Source organism: Ambystoma mexicanum, chromosome 11 (genome assembly GCF_040938575.1).
Source record: "Ambystoma mexicanum isolate Mex_15411 chromosome 11, UKY_AmexF1_1, whole genome shotgun sequence".
NCBI lineage: Eukaryota > Metazoa > Chordata > Amphibia > Caudata > Ambystomatidae > Ambystoma > Ambystoma mexicanum.
Window position 1 is genome coordinate 1462365830 of NC_090934.1, and position 26896 is coordinate 1462392725.

Sequence of the window (26896 nt, forward strand, 5' to 3'; positions counted from 1 at the left end):
ACATGAGAAAAATAAAAAATAGAAATACATGCAACTACGCCCGGTGCTGGCAGGTGCAAGGATATGTGTAGACCTCAAGTGGTGGCTAGACTGTTAGGGTTCTAAAAAACAGTCCCCATGTGCGGGGGTTGGCAGAAATCCAGTGCAGGGGTGGAACTGTAGGGATAAGAGGTGGCCTGGGGCACAGATTATAGGGTGGGTAGGAAACCAGTACAGAATACATTTTAGCCAGGAAGTGAGCAGGGGAGATGAGGGGGAAAAGAAGCACATGGAAAGGTTCTCGGTTGCTTTCAGAACCTACAATGCTTCTCCTCAAGGTCCAGGGAGACAGAGTGTGTTGCACAGGGAGGCCCCAGCAGAAGAAACACATCTATCACCATCTGGTTGCATGTAGAAGCAACTGACCCAGAGGGAGTAGGAGGCGGACGAGGGAAGAGCTGGAGCAAGCAGATATTTAGGAAGTGAGAGTGCAAGTTATTGAGGTCCCAGGGACTAGAAGGCCTTCTGCATAATGAGCAGGGCTTTTATTTTATCGTTCACAGCCACTGGGAGCTATTGCAGCCATTTTAGTCAAGCAGAGATACTATCGCGCTGTTCATGCCAAGGACAAGTTGCACACTCCTCTTGTGGATGAGTTGCTGAGGGTGCAGAGTGGAAGCTGGCAGATTTAAAAAGAGCCTGTGGCAACAGTGCAGCGTACAAAGCACCACACCTGTGCAGACACTGACCTTTTAGAAAGTGACTGTAGGTTGCTAAGATACATTCAGTGGTGGCTTTAGTGACTTCTTTTAATGAGTTATGTAGTAGGTGGGGTAGTGGGGAACAATTTGCGTACCATTTTGGGAAGGAAAGAACAGAGTTCCTGTTTCGCTAATATAGTGTATGATATGGGTAAATTAAAAAGTTGCAAGCACGTACCAACAAATTGCCACTTCATAGTAGGAGATGGGAGGAACATGAGTATGCGTTTAAACACGCAGTGGATGCTTAGAGGCAGATATAGTGTGCAGAGGCACTTATAACAAAGTTCTGTACATACTGTCAAAAAAATGTTCATACCTTTGTTTTGTGGTGATGGGTGCTTATGTGGATGAATGTGCATGTATAACTCTTGGAATGTTTAACTAAACTTTCCGCTGGATGTGCTTCCCAATAACAGCACACATGCAGGCTGATTTTTTTTTTTTTTTTTTTTTTTTTATGGTACATATGAAGTCTTGTGGAGAACTGTCATTGTAAAATGGTGAAGTCTTGTAGGACATTGGTGGATGCGTGTTTGAGTACTTAGCAATATCTAATAAGGGCCTGGTGGGAAGAGGATAGTGGAAAGGGAAGAAGGACTATTCATGATTGTTACACTACGGCAGCAAGGAGCTTTCTTACGAAGAACTTCCCAACCATGGACTCCGTTTTGGCATTGTTACAAGTTGCCTTGGAAACTGTTCAGGTCATGTAAACGTGCTAGTCAGCTGATCGGACGTGCTTCGCTTACACGGAAGCCACGCCCCCTTGTTCCTTAAAGCCTTCAGCCTCGGGAACTTCGTTGCTGCTAATTGTACGTTACTACTTGCCTTTTCGTAGCCCGCCTACGGCACTGTTTGCTTTCCTCGTATTACCCTTCTTGAACCTTTGACTCTGAACTCTCGTTACCAGACCTCGGCTTTGTACTCTGTTTCTGCTTATTTGGATTACCCTAAGGACTTGTTGCCACAGTAGTTTTCCTCCAGTTCTCATTCATATTACGCTTGCACAAACGCCCTTGCTTTCCATCTGGAGTTTCCAGCTCTACGATCAAGATCTGCTGAGATCCGCTTCAGCTACATTGCTTGGTCCTTTTCTTCCTGTTCTATCTGAATCATCTATTTGGACTATAAGACCATTCTTACCAGTGCTGCTTATCAAGGACTTCCTTTGCTTCAACTACCTGATTAACTGTGTTCGCATACTGAGAGACTGTTTGTTCTTTCTACTGAAGTGCATTTACGAACGCTTTCCAGGACATGCACCAACCCGGCCCTAGTGCGTCCCTCGTGCCGTTTGGGTTGTCCTCCCTATACTAACCTTCCCATTTTATTATTTTTTCCTGTCGTTTTCATCAACCATTTGGATTTTGTTCTCATTATTGAAACTGGTCCAGGATTTCCTCTCAGGTCTACTCACATATACTGTCTCATGTACCGGTAATTCTATTATGTTTAATAGAATTAATTAAAACGAAACAAGTTAGGCATAATACTCAAAACCTTTTCTGTATCTCTTATAGCATTGGTCTGGCGGTGCGCTCAATCCCGCTCTTTTGCATTATAGATTACTCTCTTTTCTTACATAAATAGCAGAGTGGTACATCGTGAAAAAGAGCCCCTCTCGAAGAGGAAGCCTGATTCTTGAAATCAGGGGAACTGGGTTTTCGGAGACGTCTACAGCTCATCCTACATCTCGATCCAGATTGGGGGCACGCACAGCTTCCGGCTCGGTGAGTAACAATGATTTACTGGCGCGTGGCTCTGATACTTTGCGAGGCGCACGTGCTACATTCTGCACTTTTCAACATGCTGGCCAATGGAAATGCGATTGTTGCAATTGTCCAATCAGGTGGTTAGAGTGTGTGTCACAGGAAAGGACGGCCATATTTGAATTCATTAATGTGTGTAGGGAGGCTGGCAGAGATGGCGAGACGCACAGTTGTCATAGTGGGTAATCGCTTTGTGCTATATCTGCTCCAGTATGCCGTTGAAAGAGCCCTTAATGGCAATTTGGTTTTGGACAAAGTGGACGCTTTGTGGTGCGGTGTCCCTGTCCATACTTTCAACCATTTGCTTGCAGAATGTCGACGAGTGGCCACTTTAGGTACTGTACACGTTGTGGTAGTGCACTATGGAACATTGCTTTTGGGTTCCATAGCTTGTGCAAGTGTGTACCGTCAACTCAAAAAAGATGATGAAAGAAGTGCAGCATTTTTTTGCCAGTGTGAAGGTGCTTTTCTTATGTATACCACCAGGTCCAGTATATAACTATTCCAATGAATGTTGTCGGCAGCCAGAGGTGGGAAGGCGTCTTATCAACAGAAGCATGTGTAACTTTTTGCGTGCTGCTGGAATGTACTCTTGTGAGAATGACAACCTTGGTTATCGATATGTGCACCTTCTCAATGGAAATGGCATTTCATTATCGCCCAGTGGCAATGACATTTGATTTTCCAATCTACAGGCTGCACTGAAGACGCTTTTGTAAGAATGTGAGGCTCCGTGCAACAAATCAAAACAATTATAAAAGCCTGAAAAAAGAGTTGTTACTGTGGAAGCTGTTTTTAAAAAAAAATTTTAAGAGCCACAACTACAAAGGACATCCCCTACCCTGGTTGACATTTATTCCCCTACTCCCGCATGTGCACACCTGCAAAGGTCTGCGGATATTGCGACAGTTAAAGGGTTGTACGTGTAACATTCGCCCCTTTTGCACATGGCCATCTTATATTTGGGATTATGGAGGACACAGGATTGCGCAATAAGCTTTCTGGGTGTGGAGTGCACGCACAGACTGTGGTATGCGGTATATTTGTCGACCTAAATGCAGAGGGTGAGCTTATGGCTGTGTGTTGTACGCGCCACAGCGTATGATTTGTGGGTGAATTGCATGTACATTACTTGACAGTGAATGGAAAACAGAGTCTGGTGGGAGTTGTGTGGAGTGTATCATGTGGGTTGTACCGTATGGAGCACCTACACTGCAGTGACTGCTTTTCGTTTGTGTGTGTGTGAGACTTTGGTGTCGCTCAATCCCAACGATGATATTGTTGTTGATTGTGGAGGGACAAATGCACACCATGTAACACAATGTTCAGTGGCGTTTTGCTGAGGAAGGTAGTAGGCCAAGTAATGCTTCTGTTTCCGATCTCCTGCATAATTTTGTATCCCAGTATGTAGACACCCATGTAGGCGCGTTATTTTTTATTTGGTCCAGAAATTGTGAAATGCGGTACATTGGGAAGAACTGTATTTGTGTCTTTTTACAACTTGTGCCAGTGTCGTACTGTAGAAATGGGAATCTATTGTTTCACAGCAAAGCAGTTTTCCCCACAAATAGCGTTCTATTTGATATTACTGCATTTCTGTATTCTGCACGCTCTATACACATTGCCTTGCTGCCCTTTTTGGAAGTATAGGAATAATGTTTGTGCTTGCTGTTGCGCACTTGCGCTCTTGAAAACGCACTGCAACACGCACAACTATCTGTTTCAACAGCCACCCATTTCTACCTGTTTCCACTGCAGTGTTTTCCACAGTACCACGTTTCCTTCCATTTAGCACACAATTGTGTGGAGGGTATACTATGCGCGTCGCACTGCCTCCCATTGGCACTTACATTGTGACACTCTACAAGGAGCTTTATATCCTAATCGGCCACAAAAAATATCACTAAAGGGACGTTATGGTGCAGCTGCGGTACTACAAACGTAGCATCATTTCTAAATACACTATGAAAAAAGCAACTTTCTGCTTACAATGCCCTACTAAAAACCTATGAAATTCACTAACAAAAATGTTGTTAAAGGGACGTTATGGTTAAGTTGCACTAGCAAAAACCTATGAATGTCAATGGAAAAACATTGTTACAGGGATGCTATGGTTACAGGTAAAACCGGAAAAAAAATGAAATTCGACAGTTATGGTAAGCTAAGCAACCTTAACTCGTGCCACCAGTGTGCACTGCAAAGACTAACACCCATGACATCAAAGATGCCATCGCAAATGTCATTTATGACATCACTGATGACATCACATGTGTGGCTCCATCTGTTTTGTTCACTACCATAAGTAGGGCAGGTGCTTTTCTTCACTAACGGTCGGGAATAAACTATTCAAAAGGTTCCATATTTGTGTACGGCACCCTTCTCCTATGTCCTTACACTACTTTCCTTACGGTTCACTCACATCATCATATGATACATATACATTTAGGGGAAGAGGAAAGCGTAAAACACAGCACTGGTTTCTGTGCATGAAGATAATCCGTTATGTTATGAACAGTTTCTGGTAATAATGCTCCTTTTTAGCTTACTTTAATTCCCTTGTATATGGTCAGGTTTGTATGCATTGTGGTGTCTTTTTGGTTTCTGTGCAGTAGTGCAATTATGATATGATATGGCGTTTATAACGCGCCTATACACAAGTGTTTCAAGGGCGATGAGGCGAGGGAGGGGGAACAGAGGGAAAGGAAACAGCAATCCTACTAGGCCAGGTGTCATTCAGATTGTGCATGGGAAGGGGGAGGAGGGAAAGTGCAGTACATGAGATAAGGATAATAACAATAAGTGATGGTGGCAAGTGCAAGGTTAAGTGCAGACATCAGGTGTCAAGTGCTGGTAGTGGGACTGTAGCGATACAGAAACAGTCCCTAAGTGCGGTGGTTGCCAGGAAGGCAGTGAAGGAGTGTGACTGGTGGGGGAGCGGACCTGGGCCCGAGATCAGAGGGTGGCCAGGTAACTAGTGCAGTTTCAGTTGTAGCCAGGAAGACAGCAGGGGAGAGGAGGAGAAAAAACAGAAGCAAAGAGAAAGGTTTTGAGGTGCTTCCGGAACCGGAGATGTTTCTCCTCAAGTTTCAGGGAGGCTGTTCCAGAGGAAGGCCCCAGCCAAGGAAAGAGATCTACCACCAATTCCTTGCTTGGAGAAGCGACTGGCCATGAGGGATTTGGAAGCGGAAGAGCGAAGAGCTTGAGAAGGAACATATTTAGGAAGAGCATGCTGAAGGTATTGAGGCCTCAGGCCCCAGAAGGCCTTGTGGACAATGCAGAGGGTTTGGAACTTAATCCTCGCAGCCACTGGGAGCCAGTGCAGAGATTTCAATCCTGGAGAGATACGACTTCTGGGCTTGTGGCCAAGGACAAGTCTCTCAGTCCTGTTCCGGATGAGTTGCAGAGGGCGGAGAATAGAAGCAGGCTATTGCAATAGTCCAGCCTAGAGAGAACCAGAGCTCTGGAGACAGTGAGCTTCTGGGGGAAGGAGAGGAAAGGAAGAATACCTCTGAGGAGGTGCAGCTGGTAGTGTGACTTCTTGGAGACATCAGAGATGTGAGGAGAGTGTGGAGTTGAAGATGACCCTGCGGTTTTTAGCATCACAGGTGGGAGCAGGAAGGGGGGCCAAAGGAGGCCGGCCAGAGAGTTTTTGTTTGTTTTGTTTGTTTGTTTTATTATTTAGAACGCGCACCAGACCCAAGGGTATTGGGTGCAGAAAGTCAACAAGAAGGTTTGCAGCTTTGGTTACATTGCTGTGCAAATATATACAAAAGTGCAACATATGTACAAGCAAAAGGTTTTAGGCTACGGTTACAATACTATACAGTCAAAATAAAAGAACAGTGCTCGGCTCTCCCTGATTATACTCCTGCCCCTCTTTAGTCTATTTTCATTCGCTTTCTGTGCTTGGTTCCTCCTCATTCTTTTATGTCTCCTTCTGTTGCTGCTCTTCCTTGGCCTTCTATTCCTGCCACTGTCTAGTAGTTTCATTGCCTATGTTTTGTCTTGAAATGCTTGGATGGACTTGCTCCTTCCTGTCTATATTCTCTTATTTCGCTGTACTCCCCTTGCCATACTCTTCACTCTTCCCCGTTTCTACTCTGTTCCCGCCCACCCCAGTAAGGAGGGAAGGTTTTCACATTTACCCCTACCTAGACGACTGGTTAATCAGGGCTGTTTCTCCGGAACAGTCTCTGAATCATCTCAGTCGCATCTGCCACTTCCTCCATGACCTGGGCTACTCCCTAGACTTCAAGAAGTCCCACCTAACACATTCACAGAAGCTTCAGGAAAAGCTTCGCCACCCGAGTTAAGGGCTCAACATCTCTTGCAGATGGTCCAAAAATTCCAGAATGCCCAACGTCTTCCGGACTAGGACTTCCTAAGGTTGCTCGGCCTCATGGTATCCTGCATTGTTCTGATGCCAGAAGCCCCTCTGAGAATAAGATCCCTTCAATGAGCTTCCAAATCCCAGTGGTCTCAATTTTCCAGCAGAATGACTAACCTTTTCCAGGTCACAAAGGTCGCCCAGGATCTTCTGTGGTGGGCCTGCCGGGAAACTGATGAGAGAAGAACCCTTTTGCAATCATGGCCAGAGACGACGGTTGTGACACACTTCCCTCACAGGATGGGGAGAGCACATGAGAGATCTTTCAATAAGCGGACACTGGTCTCAGTCGGAGTCCATATTCCATATAGACCTTTTGGAGCCGAGGATAATCGGACTAGTGCTAATTGCCTTCCTGCCTTCAATACAGTGGAAAAGTGTCCTGATAATGACTGAAAACACAGTGGCCATGCACTACCTCAACAAGAGAGGGGGTCTACGGTCACTGCCCATGTGCAGAGAGGCAATGCAGCTCTGGTTCTGGCCAATGAAGGAAGGAAGAACTATTCTGGCTGTTCATCTCGCCGGAGTAAAGAACACTGCGGCGGGTGCTCTGAGCAGGCAGAGCATGATCTCCCATGAGTGGGAACTAGCTCAGGAACTCCTTCTGGAGATCATCGCCCCTTTGGGGAACCCCTCAAGTGGATCTGGTCGCGACCATTGTCAACCGGAAGTGGAGCTGTTCTGGTCCAGGAAATTTTCCCCAAAAAGGAGCTCTAAGGGATGTGTTTGTGGACTGTGAGTTTCCACTACTGTATGCGTTTCTGGCAGTACCCGTCATTCCTCATGTCATCAGGAGTTTGAGGAAGTTCGGGAAAACAATAATCCTGATTGCTCTGCATTGGGCCAGGAGAATGTGGTACCCAGACCTTTTAGAAATGGCCATCTGCCCTCCAATTCGACTTCCCCAAAGAGAGGACCTACTCTCAGAAGAGGGAGGTTGCATTCTTCAACCAGAAATCAGGACTCTCAATCTTCACGACTGGTGTCTGAAAGGGTAAGATATAAGGATTGGCACCTTCCGGAAGACGTAATGGAATTGTTGCTTTCGGCATGGAGACCAGCAACTGAAACCCTGTACTGCTGCCGTCGGAATACATTTTGCAGCTGGTCCAGGGAAAATAAACTATATCCTTTCACGTGTAAACTTCCCGATGTCTGTATTTCTTGCTCCATCTGACCCATTCTGGGTTGCAAATGGCCAGGAAGAAGTGCTACTTAGCGGCGCTATCAGTCTTCAAAAGATCTTCAGATGAGGGGGTCATCTATCAAAGTGCAGATTGTGGTACAGTTTCCGAAGGGCTTAACCAATTTATTTCCACCCGCTCCCTTCATCGTGCCATCATGGGATTTAAATCTTGTATTAAGATGTCTTAAGGGAGCTCTATTTGAGCCCTTACATTCGAGTCTTCTGAGGATGCTTACTGTGAAAACAGCCTTTCTAGTAGCTATCATGTCTGCCCGTAGGGTAAGTGAGCTACAGGTCTTCTCTTCCAAGCAACCTTTTCCGTCCTTTTCCAAGGATAGTCATTTTAAGAGTTGGGTCATCTTTCCTTCCGAAAGTTGTGTCAGAGTTTCATTTAGCACAACCTATTGTACGGCCATCTTTTTACCCTCCTCATCCATCTAAAGAGGAGATGAGACTGAACCGTCTATACCCAAAAAGGGCACTAAGCTACTACATTAGAAGGACTGCAAGTATTTGCCAAGATGATGAGCTTTTCATCGGTTATGCTGGCCAATATTAGGCATGGCAGTCACAAAACAAACAATCTCTAGATCGATTGCAATGTGCTTAACAGAATGTTACTCGTTAACAGGCAAAGTTTTGCCCGTAGGTTAGAGAACGCATTCCACTAGAGCGGTGGCTGCTTCTTCAGCTCTGGTGTGTATGGCGGCAACCTGGTCGTCCTTTCACACTTTCAGTACATTTTACTGCGTGGATTCTTTTTCAGGAAAGGAAGCCAAATTTGGCAAGGCTGTCCTCCATAATATTAACAAATAAGAACATACTCAACACCCACCGCTTAACTCAAGCTACTTTGGGAGTCTCTCAAAGATGAGGAATACCTGGCAGGACACAATCCATTTAATGAAAAAGTTACTTACCCGTGGTAATGTTCTATCGTCTGGATGTTCCTCCCACGTATTCCTCATCGCCCCCTCATCATCCCCTCTTGCCTGACTAGAATGTCTGTGTCTTACACAGCTTCCGTTCTCGCAATGTCAAGATTGTCTCCTCCTCTGACACAGCCTGCAAGTTAAAATGGTGGGGGGATGGGAGGGGGAGAAATTAGAACTGAGGTAACGGTCAGCACGCATGCTTCATATACCAGCGTCGACGTCACAAGGGACGTGACGGAGACCATCGAGGACCAAGACACGACTCTCAACCCTATGAAAAATAAATTCCAAAGAAAGCTGCAAGCAGACTTGAAAATATCAAAGATGAGGAATATGTGGGAGGAACATCCAGTCGAAAGAACGCTAGCACAGGTAAGTAACTTGTCGAGTATAACACAGTTCTTACTACTTCACTGTTCTATACTCCACTGGCTTCAGTTATTACTTGATCCAACTTCCCCCATACTGACATCCCATTTATGGAGGTTTGTTCAAGTTTTGGTCTTCAACTTCATTAATCCTGTTCATTGGCTTGTGGAAATGATTGTTCCAATCTTCCCCATATCGACCTGTCATACGTGTTTTACAAATCTTGCCTTTCAGTCACTTCACTAGTAATGTTCATTTGCTTTTCATGATGTTTACTCCAACTTTGCCCATATTGGCATCCCTCGTATGTAGACGTGGGTAAACATAATCTTTCAACGTTACTTGGCAGACATTCAAAACGTTGTGATAATTGCTGGAACTCCTCTCGGTATGCCCCGGGCCCCTCCACACTGCAGTGCAGACTCACCCGTGTTTCTTGGTGTCTTGACCTTTGGCGTACTGCAGTCGCAATGTTCGAACACTGGGGAAGCATATCCTGCCCTGCAGCCACTTCTTCGGTCTTCCCGTCGGCTTCCATCTTACTTGCCGGTGGAATGATGGCTCTGCAGCGTGCCCATACTCCCGCCAGCATTCTCCTCGCTGCCTTTGAGGTCCACCTTCTGCTTCTGCTCCGCCTGCCTCCTTTCCTTCAGTTTAGGCTGCCTGAGCGTGTCTGTCTCTGGTTATGTATCCTGCTGTGCCAGCTCTGCATCGCTCCTCTCCTTCTGTTCCGTTTGGCTCCAAAAGCACACCATTTTTAAATGTCCCGCACAGCTGACTGGTATCCCAACAACTAGTCTGCACATTCAGCTTGTTGTGCTTCTTGCTCCACATTAACTCCTTTCTCCTCTTCCTGGTCCCAGTACTACAGGTTTTCTGGGACTTGGAGTCCATTGGAAATTGAGGCTTTATATGGTTACAATGCTTTGGATTTACATTCCGCTCAAGATGGTGAGACCTAGAAGATGTGTAGTCCCAACAGCTGGGAGACCATTTTACCAGTGAGAAAAAAGCAACCTGCACAAAGATAGGTATGAGTGGTTTGTGAGCCTATTTGCAAGATCGGGGAATAGAGGAAAAGGCTTGCAATCCGTTTGCAGGAAAACTGTGCAGGTGCTTGTGAACCTCTATCATACACCAAACATGGGATAGAGGAGTACACAGGCTGCAGCGGAAAGGGAGCGCAGAGGTGTGCAGTGAGCTGAGCGCTTCCATCTGACTCGAGGAAGGCAATTTTGCAATTGGGAGTTTCAAAGACCAGATTATCTGCTACATCCCACTATAGGGAAGTATGAACACCAGATGTGGACAGAAAATCTGAGTTCTTTGCCAGTTACAGTAGACACAATGAATAGATGCCTGGACCAAGGCTCCACATTTTAAGGCACTTTAGAGGTAGGAGAAAAAGCATGAAGGGAGCACAGAGTAACAGGCTATGGAGGAATTAGGATGTTGGTGCAGAAGGTGAGAAGGTGAAGTAGACCATGAGGAGACCCTGTGCGCTGTGAGCTACATCTCATTCCCTGTCCCGGGTCAGATTGCAAAGAGAGCAAATGGCGAGGAACCTTCTGCGTGTTAGTAACTCAAATCCTGGCCAGGTCTAGAGACCACTGAGGAGAAAGGAGTGATTGTTAGCCAACTGTGGGCTATAGTAGGAACCATAGATCGAAGATGTAAAAGAAGACTGCATCTGTTGCTGGCTCAAGCCCAGGATGGTCATCCCTTAGCCGGTGGGTTCTAATAACTTCTGTGTATGTTGCGTATACCCTAAGGCAGGGGGGAATAATACATTCTTGCTGGTAGGTGAGATGTACAACGACCTTAATTAAGCAACCCAGAGGGCTTACTAAGGAGAGAGGGATGCTCTATTTCAAGAACATTTGGAATTGTGATGGAAGATCCTTTTCAATATTAGAGACTTGGACCGTAGGTACTGTTTGATGTTAGGGAACTGTGTATTAAGACATTGGGTCCTGTTTAGTCCATAGTGTTAACACCCCCCTCACCCCCATCCTGATACTTTTCTTAATTGTCCCTTTCTAATAACCCCTACACCATAGGTCACCCTTCAGCCCCCCTATCTTGTGTGAAATAAAAATGTGTTAAATGTGAAACTGCATCTTGAGTGGTATATTCACACAACACTGTCACATGTTTTTCTAGCAGTGGTTTCATTCACAACTGTCTACACAGATTAGAGGTGACATATGGCTCCACCTTACGGTAACTTTCCCCTGCAGTTTGCAGGTTCAAATCCAGCCCATGATGGCTGTGATTACAGTGAATTAATGTTGAGTGTTGTGTTCAGTGACCCATGTGTGAGGTACACAGTGCAATTAGTGTTTGTCTTGGGAACTACTCCCTAAAGCCCATGTTATACTTGGTCCCCTTGTTGGACTTAATTTCTACTCTTAAGGCGTGGATCAACTGTGCATTGAGTCTAAATACAATACAATACCAAAGCCCAACAAAACAATAATGTAATCTGGGTGGCAGTGTGAGAAAACATGCATTGATTTATTTGAATATGAAGTGGCAGTCATTTTGTAACGTCTCAGTGTGTGGTGTGAGAAACCTGATGGCGTCCTCACATCTACTCCCCTTGGATCCTCTTCTCAGGTGGCCAGGGAAAGGCCATCGCTTTCGGATCCTGACTGGGGGGGGTGGAGAAGCGAGGGAGGATCACCTGGGTAGAGGGTCCTTTGGGATTGGGGATGATATGTCCTTGGGGGGGAAACGAGTATTGCTCATTTCCATTTCTGTAGGAACCCCCAATCCCAGACGCAGTCATTGGGTATTGCTACCCCTGTCCCACTGAACAAGAAAACACCAGGTGATAATTATTGCTATAGAAGCACCAGGAAGAGGATGAAGAAGAGATGGTTTAAGGGTGAGACATGGTATCCCCCTTTTCCTTATGAGAACCAGCCTAACCCTCCAACGGCCTTTATGGACTATTGTAAAACATCTCCCCTCATTTTCCTTCATTCAACCTACTACAGTACTGGGAAAACATCTCCCCTCATTTTCCTTCATTCAACTTATTACAGTACTGTGATGAGGAAGTGACGACTAGGAGTAGTGAACACTAGTAAATCATTTCACCACTCTAGTACTGAGGTGAGGAAGAGGCCTGCAGAGTATTGTAAAGGTCAGGCATGTCCCATGCTCTCCTCTAATTGCAGTCAGGCAAATTCAATTGGGAACTCACACCTGCAACCTGTCAGGTGGTTGCAGGAGTATAAGAAGGGAGGAGACCATCAGCAAAGCGACCTGCAGGGGATCCTGTTTGTGAAGGGGCACCCCTTGAGGGTCCTACAGGAGAGCCAGGACGCCGGCAGACGACCCCAAGCAGCTGTCGTGCCCAGGACCAGGCGGGCCATAAAAAATCCACAGGCGTCGGAGCCTCTGTGGTTGGAGATACGCAGCCGGAGCTGCGGGCAAAGAAAAGAAAAGAAAGTAGCCGCCAGCGACCGCAGAAGAGGAGCAGAGCTGCTGGCGGGGACAGAGGCGCATCTGAAGTACGAGCAGGGCTCGCGGTTGATAGAAACTCAACAGGTGACTGAAGGGAAAAGTCACTCGAAACCGGGGCACTCCTGGGGAGCTGTGTGGAAGCGAGACGAATGCCAAATGAACAGAATAGTATGCGCACAATAAAACAAACCCAAAGCCACGGGTTTGGAGAAAAGTGAAGTTGCAAAAGTGAACGAAAACTAATAGCGAATACTGAACTGAAGGAACACTTTATTGGCAGAATTACGACCTGATGTCAGATGAATGCGAAATTGTCCATTTGAAAGCAACGCACGAGATAAGAGAGCAAGTGTGAAAGATTGCAAAAGAACCTGGCGGAAAGGTGGGCAAGAAATAAAACCACTGCGGAGTGAACCTTATGCATGAATACAATGTGGCAAGGCCAAAGACTGGCAAAGAATATGTGACATATTGTGGCAAAGCCAGGAGGCTGACGAGGAGAAGCCAAGAGAGTGTGAACATTCACACAGGGGCAGATACAGAAGAACCCATGTGGACTGAAGAACCTAGGGTTCCTGGTTGCGCAACCTGTAGTGGGTGGACCGTGTGGTCTGATAACTGCGCCTACACCAGGGAACCCTTAATTGTAAAAGCCAAAGACATTGTTGAAGTAAACCAAGAAGGAGTAATTTGATTACTGTTAATCCAATTCAGAAGGACTGTCAAGTTGATCTTGAGTTGTTTTGTACATTGAGAGACTGAGACGAAGTATACATTGGCAAACTGAAGGCTTGGGGGATGGGAAACCTGAGACTTAATGAACTTTGGTGATGTCTTGAGGATGGGAACCTCAAGACCCTTTTCTTTGGAACTGTTATTTGAATTTGGGGGAAGGAACCCCAAAGGATTTGTGGAACTTTCTTGAACTTGGGGAACGCAACCCTGAGGATTTGTGGAACTACCTTGAACTTGGGAAAGGTAATCCCAAGACTTTTGCGGAACATTCTTGAACTTGGGGAAGGGGAGCTGGTACAAGCTCAAACTTTATTTCAATCACCATTTCATTTATTGCTGAGATCCCTACACATTGTTTAGCTTTAGTTGTGAGGGCAAGGATGTGTTTTGGACACAGGCCGACTTTTAAGTTGAACAGTCTGACTCTGACTTTCCTTAGTTTCATTCAGGTAGGGAAATCCCACCTTAGTTTAGGACAAGTTAAGCCTTCATCCATCCTGAAATTTGTGTTAATAAAGCAATTCTTTTTGAACTTTGAATCTGTTGTCTGTGTCTTCATGATGCCTTCAGAGGTCCTGCAAGAAAGGAGGGGAGGGCAGGAGATCGGGCGGGGGGATGGGGTTGTTGGTAGGTTAGTGGAGGAGAAGCAAATGCAAATCCTGTGGTGTTGATCCTTGCAGGCCAGAAATACCTGGTGTCTGTGTGATTCTTGTTGAAAAGTGACCAAAGCGAGCTTGGATGGGAGGAATAAAGATACGTGAGGAAGGATAGCTCTGGGGCTACGTGTTTGTCTTCGAAACAAGGCAACACGGCGCAACACAGGTTCGAATCCCGATCCCACGCTTAGAAACCACTTGCTGTTATTAAGCGCGTTGTAAATGAAAAATAAATAAGATGTTTGTTTCATCAAGAAGGGAGAGCCCAGGGTCACTCAACTTGTCAGTGCTGCAAGGAAGTAGTTAACTGCTGGTGTTGGAGGGTGTAATAGAACTAGAGAGTTGTGCCGTGGTGGTTCACCACTAATGCAGTACATTTGTAGGCAGCTGGCGAACATCTGCAAGGTGGATTGTGTGAGTAATATAAGTTGGGGAGAGATGATGTTGTGAATCGGTTTGCGTGGATGAGGAATGGAGAAGGAACCATTGGGTATGTTGTTGGAGTATTAGTCATCGCCTGTGGAAATGAGGATTCATGATATGATATATTTTATTTGTATTGCGCTCATACACACGTGCTTCAGAGCACAAGGAGGCAGTGGAGGGGAACAAGGATAGGATAGCTCAGGATCCCGGGAGGATAGCTCAGCGGCAGCGTGCGCGTCTTGGAAGCAGGACGACACGAAGCAACAACAGGTTCGATCCCCGGGTCCGCGCTTGAAAACCTCTGGGTGTTTAAGCGCGTTATAAATACGCAACTAAGAGAGAGAAAAAAAAAACAATTACGCAACTAAGAAAAAACAAACAATCCCTGTAACAGCGCCTCGATGCCTGCGGGCTGTGTGAGCGCTTTATAAATGTTAAATAAATAAAGGGAGGACAAAAGAACGATCTTGCTAGGCCCAGTGACCTTGAGAACACGCAAGTGCATGGGAGAAGGAAGGGGGAAGTGCAAGGGATAGGGGAGAGGAGGAAAGTGCTGAGCAAGGGATAAAAACAACAAGTGGTAGTGCAGCCAACCTGGTGGCAAGTGTGAGGTTGAAAGCACAGACAAGGGCTGTCAAAGTGTAGTTAAGGGGACTGTAGGGTTATATGTACAGACCCAAGTGCAAGGGTTGCCAGGAGGCAGTACGGGTGTGTGGCTTGGTCGGCAGGGACCTGGGCCCGAAATCTGAGGGTAGCCAGGTGCACAAAGCAGAAGCAGATAGATCAGCAGGGGAGAGGAAGATCGAAGGCAGAAGCAAAGAGGACGATCTTGAGGTGCTTCTGGAACCAGAGATGGTTCTCTTCAAGTTTTAGAGAGGCAAGAAGGCTATTCCAGAGGGAGGCCTCAGCCAAGGAAAGGGATCCACCCCCAACTTGTTGCTTGGAGAAGCGACTTATCTTCTTGCTGTTGAGGTTTAGTTTCAGGAGCTTATGCAGACTGGCCCAAATGAATCCAGTCATCTGCACTATTTTGTGTGTATGTTGTGTGCTGGTCCATTGCTTGGTGGAGAGAATATTAACCTAATTCCGTTTTGAGAGATTGTGGAGAGTCCGGCCCTGGGTCGGATTGGCCCCTCGACCTTTCGGCTCGTAGCCGGGCCGAAATCATCCCTGGGTAGTGGGGGCCGGTTTCTGGCCATGCCTGGGCCGGTTTGAAAGAAAACAAAATGGAAAAAAATATACATTTTTTGTTCACTTTTTTTTTCCTTCAAAAAGCCTTTCATCCTTCTTTAGTCAATAAATGTGTACCAACACAGGTTGGGTGATATTGTATGCATATTTGTTCTATAAAAAAGAGCTTAAGCGTAAGTGCTATACCATAACATATTATCATTTGGCTTTGGAGATCTGCTTGGATTAACAGTAATTTAGTGTACTTTGGAACAATTCTATTTGATGCCTCTTCCTGTTTTGTCAAGGGGTGAAAGGTTGTGTTTCATTGCTTCCTAGGATTTCACTTTGTGGTAGGGTCAAATGACATCACTTCTGGGCATGTCATCGGAGGTCAAGGGCCGTGAGTCGAGGGGTGGGCCACTTTTTTGTTGGGTGACCGGGCCTATTTCTTGTCCCAGACCGACCCTGGTCTGGCCCAAGTAGGTCTGCTCTCCCGTAGTCCTTGGCTGGCGAGTGGAGTGTAGGTTGGTGTCTGCTGCACTTTGCTTTCAGCACCTTTCACAATCTTCATAATTGCATATAGAGGCCATTTCACTTTCCGCTGAGCCAGTGTCGAACAGCATATCTAATCTGTAGAGTACTATTAATGACGTGTTTAAAGATTCATCGTTTTCTTTCTTTTTTTTTTTACACAATGCCATCCACTTTCCCCAAAAGTGAATTGTGTTAGAATGCCATATTTCTTTTTTGTTTCAATTTATGTATGCTTCTGAATTTGATTTCACTTTATTGTAGAATATCATTGGTAGACTGTAATGTTAGTCTAGTACCGCAACTCCCAGTTTGATGACACTGCAACAAAGGCAGCTCCTACTGTAATATGACTACTGGCAGTGCAGGCTCCTCCTGTGATGCCTCTTCTTGTTTCACTGGGACCTCGCACTGGCAGCCACAACAGTAGACAAAACACTTGGTCTATTGCCACTGCTCTGCAGTGATCTCTCTCCAACACATGTACGCAAAGTGTGCTTGCTACCCTGTCATTTTTTGTTCAGTACTGACCTTTTACAGCCTAGTACTCAGAGTGGACCCTTTGGACTTAAATTCCATGTGTTGCAGCGTAGAAGCTTTAAAGCAGTTAGGAATTGGAAAATGCACAAGTGACATGTGACAATGAAGCAAACCTAGTTAAATAAATACCACTAGAACAGAACATCTAGTCTTGCTGTGGTAGTAGACATTCAAAAAGAAAAGAACAAATAAAGTTAAAGTAATTGCGTCATTAGACACCTTAGAAGACATGGTTGTGTCGTTTCTTCCATCCAACTTTTGAACTATTGTGGTTTTTTCAGGAGTGAGCCGACAGAATGCTCAGGAATGGTGCATTAGACATGGCTTTGAATTGGTGGAGCTCAGTCCAGAGGAAGTTCCGGACGAAGACGGTGAGTCTCTAGTTATATGTATTTGTATGGACTGTTGCAATAGTGCCCTTCGAAGGGATTGTGTCCTCTGACGTATTCCTTATCTTTGATATAGGTTTCCAGCTTGCTGGCCTCGGAAATGTTTTCTCTGTAGAGGGCGTTGCGCGTCGACGTCTGCCGAGTCGATGTCCCTCGACGGCCACCGTATCGGCGCCGACGTCACAATGCCCATAAATAGACACGCGCTGCGTCCGTTGCTCAGTTCTGTTTTTCCGCGCTTCGTGGGGCCTCGGGACGTCGTTGCTCAGTTCAGTCAGTTAATCTATATCTAATTCGACGAATATTCCTTATCGTTCTCGATGGCTTCTTCATCAGAACCGACGACGCCGCGATCCGGCTTCAAGAAATGTCGAGACTGCGGTAAAAAAATGTCAACAACAGATCCACACAGGGTCTGTTTATGGTGCTTGGGGCCCGAGCACCATTGTTTGGAGTCTGAGGACTGTATGTCCATGACAGCGAAAGCCCTGAAGGAGCGAAAGGGGAAGCTCGAGAAAGGTAAGTCAGCCAAAACCACCTCAAAGGTTTCGTCGGTCGAGGCATTAGTCTCCTCGCCGTCAAACACTCCCATTCTAGATCTCGAAGCAGCTCCCACCATTCGTCGAGATCTAGACACTTGAAAAGGAGACGTCGAAGGTCCCATTCCTCGTCGTCTTCGGTGTCCCCAGAAAGAGTTTCCTGTCCCACCAAACACAGTTCTCAAACCGAGTGGGAGGAATTCAGAAAGAAAATGTTAAGTGTCTTTGAGAACGCGGCCTCGACCCCCTCGAAGACAGCTGAGGGTGATACCCCGGGTGAAAAACCCAAAAAATCAAAACGCCGCGAGTCGCAGCACCCGGCGAAACATTCCACCCGAGAGCGCCATGAGCCATTGGGTAAGAAGGCACCGTCTTCGACACCGTCGTCGAGGGTTCCTTCAACGCCATCGTCGAAGATTCCCTCGACGCACGGGTCGGCGCCATCGACGCCGTTGTCGAAGGGTTCCTCGACGCATCGGTCGATCGACTCGATGCCATCGTCGACGCCGATGAAAGAGAGGACCAAGGCTCCACAGCCAACAGTGTTTTCAAGGGCCTCCGGCACGACACCGAGACCGTCGTCGATGCCCTCGAGTAGGATCCCGATCCTCTCGAAATCTTCGAGGCCCTTCCAGTTTTCTCGACGCCATTTTCGGCACCTTCGAGGCCGGTTACATCGGCGTTGACGACGTCGACATTTTCTCGTCTGATAACGACGAGTTTGGCTCCTTCAGCCCTAGAGATGGGCTTTACTCCATTTCAGAGAGAATACCCTGCTCTTTCTTCAATTTATGAAGAAAGAGAAGACTCTGACCAAGAAACCTTTGGTTTACAGAGATCCTCACTGCCTGCTGCAGAGGATTTCACCTCTGAAGAAAGAAGGCTGAAGGAACTACAGGACTCACACTTCATGAGGCCAGTGGACTTGACACTCCCCCAGAAGTGGAATTTGTAAAGCCAGACCCAGGGGAACATCCAGAAACACCATATAGAACCCTGATGGCAAGAATAAATGAATTTATGGGTTGGTCTGCGCCTTCACCTGTTTTTCAACAGGATGATCTAACGGATATATTGGACAAAGGCCCACAGGAGGACCCGGTGGTCCCCTTCAATGCAGCCCTACAAAGAAAAATTGCTTCCAATTGGGAGACTCCCAAAGTCATCCCAGCAGTCAATAAAAGACTGTCGACAAAGTATAGGGTAGCGGCTGCTGACCCTGAATACCTGTCAAAACACCCGACCCCAGAGAGCCTGGTGGTTCAAGCGGCAACTTCATCCAGCAGTAGGACTGCTTACCCTACTGTCCCACAGGACAGGGATGACGAGAGGTACGACTCTATGGCAAAGAAAGTCTTCTCTGCCTGTAGTATGGTGTTGAAGTCCATCAACGCCACCTGTACGCTCGCCAGGTTCAGTCACACATTATGGGAGTGTGCTTCATCAGCGGCTGACTGCATACCCGATGGAGAGGAGAAGGAAGCCTTCCTTAACATCATTCAAGATGGCAAAGATGCCATGTGCGAGTCTCTTCAAACTGGCATCGATTCCGCTGACCGTATCAGCAGGGCCATGGCGGCTAGTACAACAATCCGCAGGCATGCGTGGTTGCGAAAGTCTGGCTTTGCTCCAGATGTACAGGCCAGACTTTTGAATATGCCCTTTGACGACTCTTTCTTATTCGGAAAAAAGGCGGAGTACAGTCTGGAAAAGATAGACTTCTAAAGCAGCAGCAAAAATCCTTAGGAGCTGCTATCCGCCAAACTCCTTTTCGCCCCTTAGGAACCTCTGGGAGAGGAAAGTCCTTTCGCTATTATTCCACATTCGGAAAAGGCAGAGGACAGCCGGCTCAAAGGGGCCAAAGAAGATCCACCCGAGGTGGACGGGTCGAAGGTACTAAGACCGCAGCAGGTGCCTCTTTACCCTCGGCATCTGCATCAGCCGCCCCCAAACCACTCTGAGGCCTTTGCACACAAGACACCCTTTAGGGGGCAGGTTAACTCACCATCTGATGGAATGGCAGGCTATAACGTCAGATGCTTGGGCGTTGGAGACAGTTGCCCAAGGTTACTGCCTGCCCTTTCTACACATCCCTCATAGTCATACACCGGGGAACAGCTCCCGAAAAGTTCCAGATCCGCTCCTCTTGCAGGAAATTATGGACCTGCTAGAGAAAGGTGCCATAGAACCGGTACCTGTAGCGGACAGGAACAAGGGCTGGTACTCCCCCCTACTTTCTCATACCAAAGAAGGACGCAGGACTGAGACCCACCCTGGACTTACGAGAATTGAACAAGTTCCTCAGGAAGGACAAGTTCAAGATGGTAACTCTCTCTCAGATCCTTCAGGCCCTCCAGCTCCAGGACTGGCTGGTATCTCTGGACCTTCAGGATGCTTATTTCCATGTGCCAATCCATCTCAAGCACAGGAAATACCTGAGGTTCGCAATTGGCAACTCTCATTATCAATTTCGAGTTCTGCCATTTGGGCTGACCTCCGCCCCGAGGGTCTTCACCAAACTGATGTCGGTAGTGGCGGCGAGTCTAAGGAGGGAAGGGATCCACGTCTATCCCTACCTGGACGAATTGGCTGATCAGGGCCGTATCTTCGGAACAGGCCCGGACCCAGCTAGATTATGTCTGCCTTTTCCTTAACAGACTGGGCTTCTCCCTCAATTTAAAGAAGTCACAGATGATAACATCTCAGAGACTCCAGTTCATTGGAGCGGTCCTGGACACTTCCCTGGGAAAAGCCTTGCCACCAGAGGTGAGGGCTCAAGATATTCTACAGATGGTCACCAAGTTTCAAAATGCCCAACGTCTCCCAGCCTTCGACTTTTTGAGGTTGCTAGGCCTCATGGCATCCTGCATCTTCCTTGTGCCAGAGGCTTGCCTGAGAATGAGATCTCTTCAGTGGGCACTGAGAAGTCAGTGGTCACAATTCTCAGGGAGAATGTCAGACCTCCTCCGGATTCCGGACAAGGTAGCCCACGACCTTCAGTGGTGGGCCTATTCAGAGAACATCTTGAAAGGAGAACTATTGGCAACCATGGCCGGAGATAACGGTAGTCACAGACGCCTCACTCACTGGGTGGGGTGCCCATGCCAACGACTTGACCATCAGCGGTCGTTGGTCTCCATCGGAGTCCAGACTACATATCAACCTATTAGAGCTGAGAGCGATCAGACTAGCGCTGAAAGCTTTCCTGCCATCAGTACAGGGGAGAAATGTCCTGATAATGAACAACAACACAGTGGCCATGCACTAACTCAACAAAAGAGTAGGCGTAGGTTCACTACCACTGTGTAGAGAGGCAATGCAGCTCTGGTTTTGGGCAATTCGGGAAGGAATCTCTCTAACGGCAGTCCATCTAGCCGGAGAGAAGAATTTGACAGCGGATGCTCTGAGCAGGCAGAGCACAGTCTCCCACGAATGGGAGCTAGCTCAGGAAGTCCTTCAAGAGATCTTCGCCCTTTGGGGAACCCCTCAGGTGGATCTGATTGCCAAAAGCACCAACAGGAAGTGCGATCTGTTCTGTACAAGGGAATTTCCCCCGAAAGGAGCTCTGGGAGACGCGTTCATAGTGGACTGGGAGTTTCCCCTCCTTTACGCGTTTCCACCAGTCCCTGTTATTCCTCAAATGATCAGGAGGTTGAGAAGATTACGGAAAACCATGATCCTAATTGCCCCGGACTGGGCCAGGAGAACGTGGTACCCGGACCTTCTAGATATGTCCATCTGTCCTCCAATCCGTCTTCCACTCAAAGAGAATCTTCTCTCGCAGAAGGGAGGTCAGGTTCTCCATCCAGACATCGGAACCCTCAACCTTCACGCTTGGCTTCTGAAAGGTTGAGGTACAAGAATTGGGATCTCCCTGATAACGTCATGGAGGTGTTGCTTTCGGCCAGAAGACCAGCAACAAAGTCTTTATACCGCTGCCGTTGGAACAAGTTTTGCAGCTGGTGTAGGGAACAGAATATCGACCCTTTTTCATGCGGTACACCAACGGTGTTATCGTTTCTACTCTACTTGGCAAACTCGGGCCTTCAAGTTGGCACTGTAAAAGGCGATCTCGCAGCGCTTTCTATCTTCAAGCGCACTGCGGAGGAACCATCGTATTTCAAAATTCCTCTAGTGGTACAATTTCTCAAGGGTCTGACTAATGTTTACCCTCCAAAACCATTCCAGGTTCCATTATGGGACTTAAACTTAGTGTTAAACTTCTTAATGGGCACTCCATTCGAGCCACTTCACTCTTGCGCATTAAGATTTCTCACACTTAAAACTGTCCTACTTGTAGCACTAACATCGGCTAGAAGGGTGAGTGAGCTTCAAGCTCTCTCCTGTAAACCCCCACATACAATCTTCCACAAGGACAAGGTTGTCCTCCAGGTGAAGCCTAATTTTCTCCCAAAGGTAGTTTCTGAATTCCATATTACTCAGAAAATTACCTTGCCTTCATTCTACCCTCCTCCCCATCCGGGGAAAGAGGAGGAAAGGCTATACAGCCTGGACCCTAGGCGAGCTCTCAGCTTTTACATCAGCAGAATAGCTAGAATCAGGCAAGCAGACCAGCTGTTTGTAGGATACTCAGGTCACAAGTTGGGACTACCCATAACAAAACAAACCATCTCCAGGTGGATTATCTTGGCCATCCTGGAATGTTATAGACTAGCAGGGAAAGAGCCACACCAAAACCTCAGGGCTTATTCAACCAGGGGTATCGCAGCTTCTTCGGCTCTCCAGAGAGGGGTACCGGTCCGGGACATATGTGCGGCTGCCACATGGTCGTCCGCACATACATTCACAACCTTTTACAACGTGGATTCCTCCACTGCTCAAGAGACCAGATTTGGCAAAGCCGTATTACACTCGGTCCATCCCTAAAGGGATATATAACACTATCACTCCCTCCTCCAATTACATACCACTGCTATGGGAGTCTATCAAAGATAAGGAATACGTCGGAGGACACAATCCCTTCGAAGAACAAGTTACTTTCTTACCTGGTAACGTTCTTTCGAAGGGATGTTCCTCCGACGTATTCCTTATCGCCCCTCCCATCCATCCCCGCAGTGATAACTTCCCTTGTGGTTGCAGCTTTGGCTCCTTCAAGGTTACTAACCAATTCAGGCATGTCTTTCTTATACTACAAAACGGAACTGAGCAACGGACGCAGCGCGTGTCTATTTATGGGCATGGTGACGTCGGCACCGATACGGTGGCCGTCGAGGGACATCGACTCGGCGGACGTCGACGCGCAGCGCCCTCTACAGAGAAAATTTTTTCGAGGCCAGCAAGCTGGAAACGTATATCAAAGATAAGGAATACGTCGGAGGAACATCCCGTCGAAAGAACGTTACCAGGTAAGAAAGTAACTTGTTCTTCTATTCACTTAGGTGACTGTGAGGGTAACAGGTAGTGTCTCAAAGTCTCTCCATGTTGGTCTAGTATTGGTTTGTTGGTAGCACATATATAATCTAAGGGGCCATCCCAATCTTACGCATGCAAACTAAATTGATGAAACCAAATTACTGTGGAAGGAGACTAAGCGCTGGGTATGCCCCCGTACCACAAAAGAGAAGCAGTAAAGTGAGGTGACAAGCATACACTGGGGCTGGCCACCTGTAAAAGATGGGGTTAACGCTAAGTACTTGAATACCTAGAACTGCAGAGGCAGGCAATGTATACACCAGAACACAAAGAGCAAATGGGGTTGGCACACAGTTAGAGGTAGAGATTGTATTACGCATACATCTGTAGTTGGAGCCAAGAAGAGGATATCCAAAAGCATTAAACGGCAACTTCAGCCTAGGATTAGACATGGCAGGGCTCTGGCTTCTGGAATTGTAAGCAAAGTGTTGTGTTTTCTGGTAAGATGATGATTTATGTTACGCGTACCACCTCGACAATGCGCCTGGCAGTATCTAAAGTAATTTCATAAGGGCAGTAATGTCACAGAGGAAACAACAGACCTGAATTCTTTTCAACAAACAATTCCAACATTATTGAAGGCACATGAGACAAACAGATTAAAAAAATAAATGGTTGGTCGGTTGCAGTAAGAACCAAATTATCTTAGTAGTAGGAGTATCGATTGAGTGGCACAAAATGCCGAGAGGTTCAAGCTTTAAAGGATAGTTCCGGGACTTTTTTTTTATTGTCCCTACGGGTCGGCCATGTGTTTGTAAGCATAAATCGGTAGATCGTAGGAAACTTTCCTATGGACCTTACCCGACTTTTCGCCCATTATCGCACTCGAAATCAGCCTCCATTTTGTGATAATCCTATCATTCCGCCGCATCGACCTGGCTCACCTGCCTTTGCGGCACTAAATCAAATCCCCCGCCCCTGAGCCTGACATCAGCAGACGCGTACTGCCCATTTCAAGCACGTCTCGTGTCAACAATCGCTGCGCCTCAGCTATTGACGTGTTGCCATGGAAATGGCAGGACGCCTCTTTCCCCAATAAGTATAAACAGACCGTTTCACAACACACAGCAGCAGATTTTCGATTCCATTCCTCTCTCTGTGTTACTTTGAGTATTCTGTGACTCGTTTCAGTGCTCTGGTCAGCTACCTTCGCCGCTTGTAGCCCGTGTGAACACCTGTACCATCTCTGTAAATTATTTTACTATCTTTACCGCACAATGGCCACAATAATGCCGTATATGTACGAGCCCGAGTACACCGAGGAAGAACTACTGGAAAGTCAAGCACGTGAAAACGATGGGGATTCGGACGGCAGTTGGGAGGACCAGTCAACGGATGAAGAGCCTGGACCATGTCGCATGGACGGCGTCTCCACCTGGTGCACGTGCAATCGGTGCGAGCTAATGCCAACTGAGGAGGAGAACTGCTGCTGCCGTGAAAATTCCGGGTGCTTGGCCTACATTTCGGAAAGCGAGCAAAGTCTGCAGGAAGGCGAGCAAAGTCCGCAATGCATCACCGAGCTGCCAGAGTTCAGGGAAGCCTGCCTCTCACGGACCGTGTTGAGGATGATGATGGTGCTTATGCACGAACTTCGCGGCACTGTTCGTCCGCGTAATCCGAGTAACGAGTAAGTATACTCTGTTTGTGATGTCAGTGATGCCACCACTATTTCATGGTCGTCTCCCACATATAAAATTACATTTACATATCATTCGAACGCATGTAAATTTGTTCCATATAGTGCATTTTCTAGATATAATTTTTTTCTAAGAAAAATGACATGTGTTACCTGAATCGACACTGATAAGAAAGTTTGGTCAGTTTAATACAGTTTGCATCTTTTTTTTTCACAGGTGGTACAGGCTGGTGGCCTATCGTTGCTTCACTTGGTGGCTTCACGGGAGGCTCGGACACCGCGTTCGGAGAGTAATACCTGCCTGTGCGGTACTTGCCATTAGACAACATTTCCCCAGTGACAGTGGACAATACCGCGGATTTTCCCTCGATGTGCTGCAACCTCAACTTTACAATGTGTAATGTTTATTATTTATGTTTAATTAAAATCTAAAATAAAACCCAACATATATTTTAACAATGGTTGTTTTGATTTTTTAAATGAATCTAGTGTATATTCTCCTGGGAGGGTGAGGTATTTATAAACTCACCCCCCTGCATTCCATGTAGTAGATCCTGCAGCCATCCTCTTACATTCAGTTAGATGGCCTCTCCTTGGTGAGGCCCTGCGGCAAACGGGTCTTGTCTGCACGACCACCGCCCCGATCCACCCCCCGCCCTATCAAAGGCAGTTCGCACCGGGGTACTTGTGCTGGCAAGTGGAGCTGTCAGGGAGCGATAAAGGCCAAGAGGTGCCAAAGACCATGTACACTTCAAAGTGGTCTATAGAGCATGGGTTGTTGTTCCCATGTCTACCTCCAGACCCCGTGTCTCCTGCCAAGCATCCCCCCTCACGCTGGACGGCCCCCTGCAATCCACATAAGTGTGTCTCCATTCACGAGTCTTCCTGTGTCTTGTCTGCACGACCACCGCCCCGATCCACCCCCCGCCCTATCAAAGGCAGTTCGCACCGGGGTACTTGTGCTGGCAAGTGGAGCTGTCAGGGAGCGATAAAGGCCAAGAGGTGCCAAAGACCATGTACACTTCAAAGTGGTCTATAGAGCATGGGTTGTTGTTCCCATGTCTACCTCCAGACCCCGTGTCTCCTGCCAAGCATCCCCCCTCACGCTGGACGGCCCCCTGCAGACCGCATAATGCCACGACATATACACGTCATTCATTCACAAACACACCCCTGTTTCGAATTCTTTATAACCCACTTCATATTTCTAATGAGAACTTCTTTGCGCTTTGCTAGTCAACCCGTGAAGGTGCTGGTTATCTGCTCTTCGTCTCTGTGAACTTCCGTGACCACTTTGAGCAAACTCGTCAGTTTGCAACCTGTGAACTGCTCCCTGTTCTACGACAAGAAACTACTCTGATCCCTGCATCTAACTGTTTGTTCGTCAAGGTAAGTCCATGTACCATAATCATTTTGCGTCCAATTTTTTAATTTATATCTATTTGCTAGTAGTCATCAAATTGCATCCATGTTTTCTTTTCGTTCACGACAGTACATGCAAGGAACTAGTCACATGTTCTGAGTTTAGTCAAATTACTTTTTCTATTTTTTGAAAGTTATTGAAATACTTATCCGCATGTGAATAACATGTATAGTTCCAAGAACCAAAACGGACCTTGCATTGAACCTTTTATGTGTCATTTAATGTTTTAACACATTGGTATTCATAGAGAATTGTTGATCTTTACTTTTCAGAACTTTCCATAATGCCTGCCTGTTCCATTGGCGGTTGCCCTTCGAAGACCCATAACAAATCTGAAGGTACTATAATGCATGTTTTCCCTAAGACAATAGATCAGATAAGAGAATGGGTCCGATATTGCGGATATCCAGCCTCTGAGATAGAAAGTAGAGTCCTAGAAGTCTTTGCGGACAAGAGGGGTGATCGATACCGCATCTGCAGCAGGCACTTTAGCCCAGACATGTACTCCACATCATTGCTAATAAGGACGAAAACACCGCGAGCGAGGCG

The 26896-nt window shown here is 46.9% G+C and overlaps 1 protein-coding gene across 2 annotated transcripts in view; it reads left to right on the top strand.

Moving 5' to 3' along the window:
- Positions 1–26896, top strand: part of AAGAB (alpha and gamma adaptin binding protein) — a 429906-nt gene that overhangs the window by 119074 nt on the left and 283936 nt on the right. For both annotated transcript variants that reach the window (XM_069625133.1, XM_069625134.1), the window contains exon 4: positions 17209–17298. In XM_069625133.1, coding sequence (XP_069481234.1) covers positions 17209–17298 — 90 coding nt within the window. The remainder of the gene's footprint in view (positions 1–17208; positions 17299–26896) is intronic.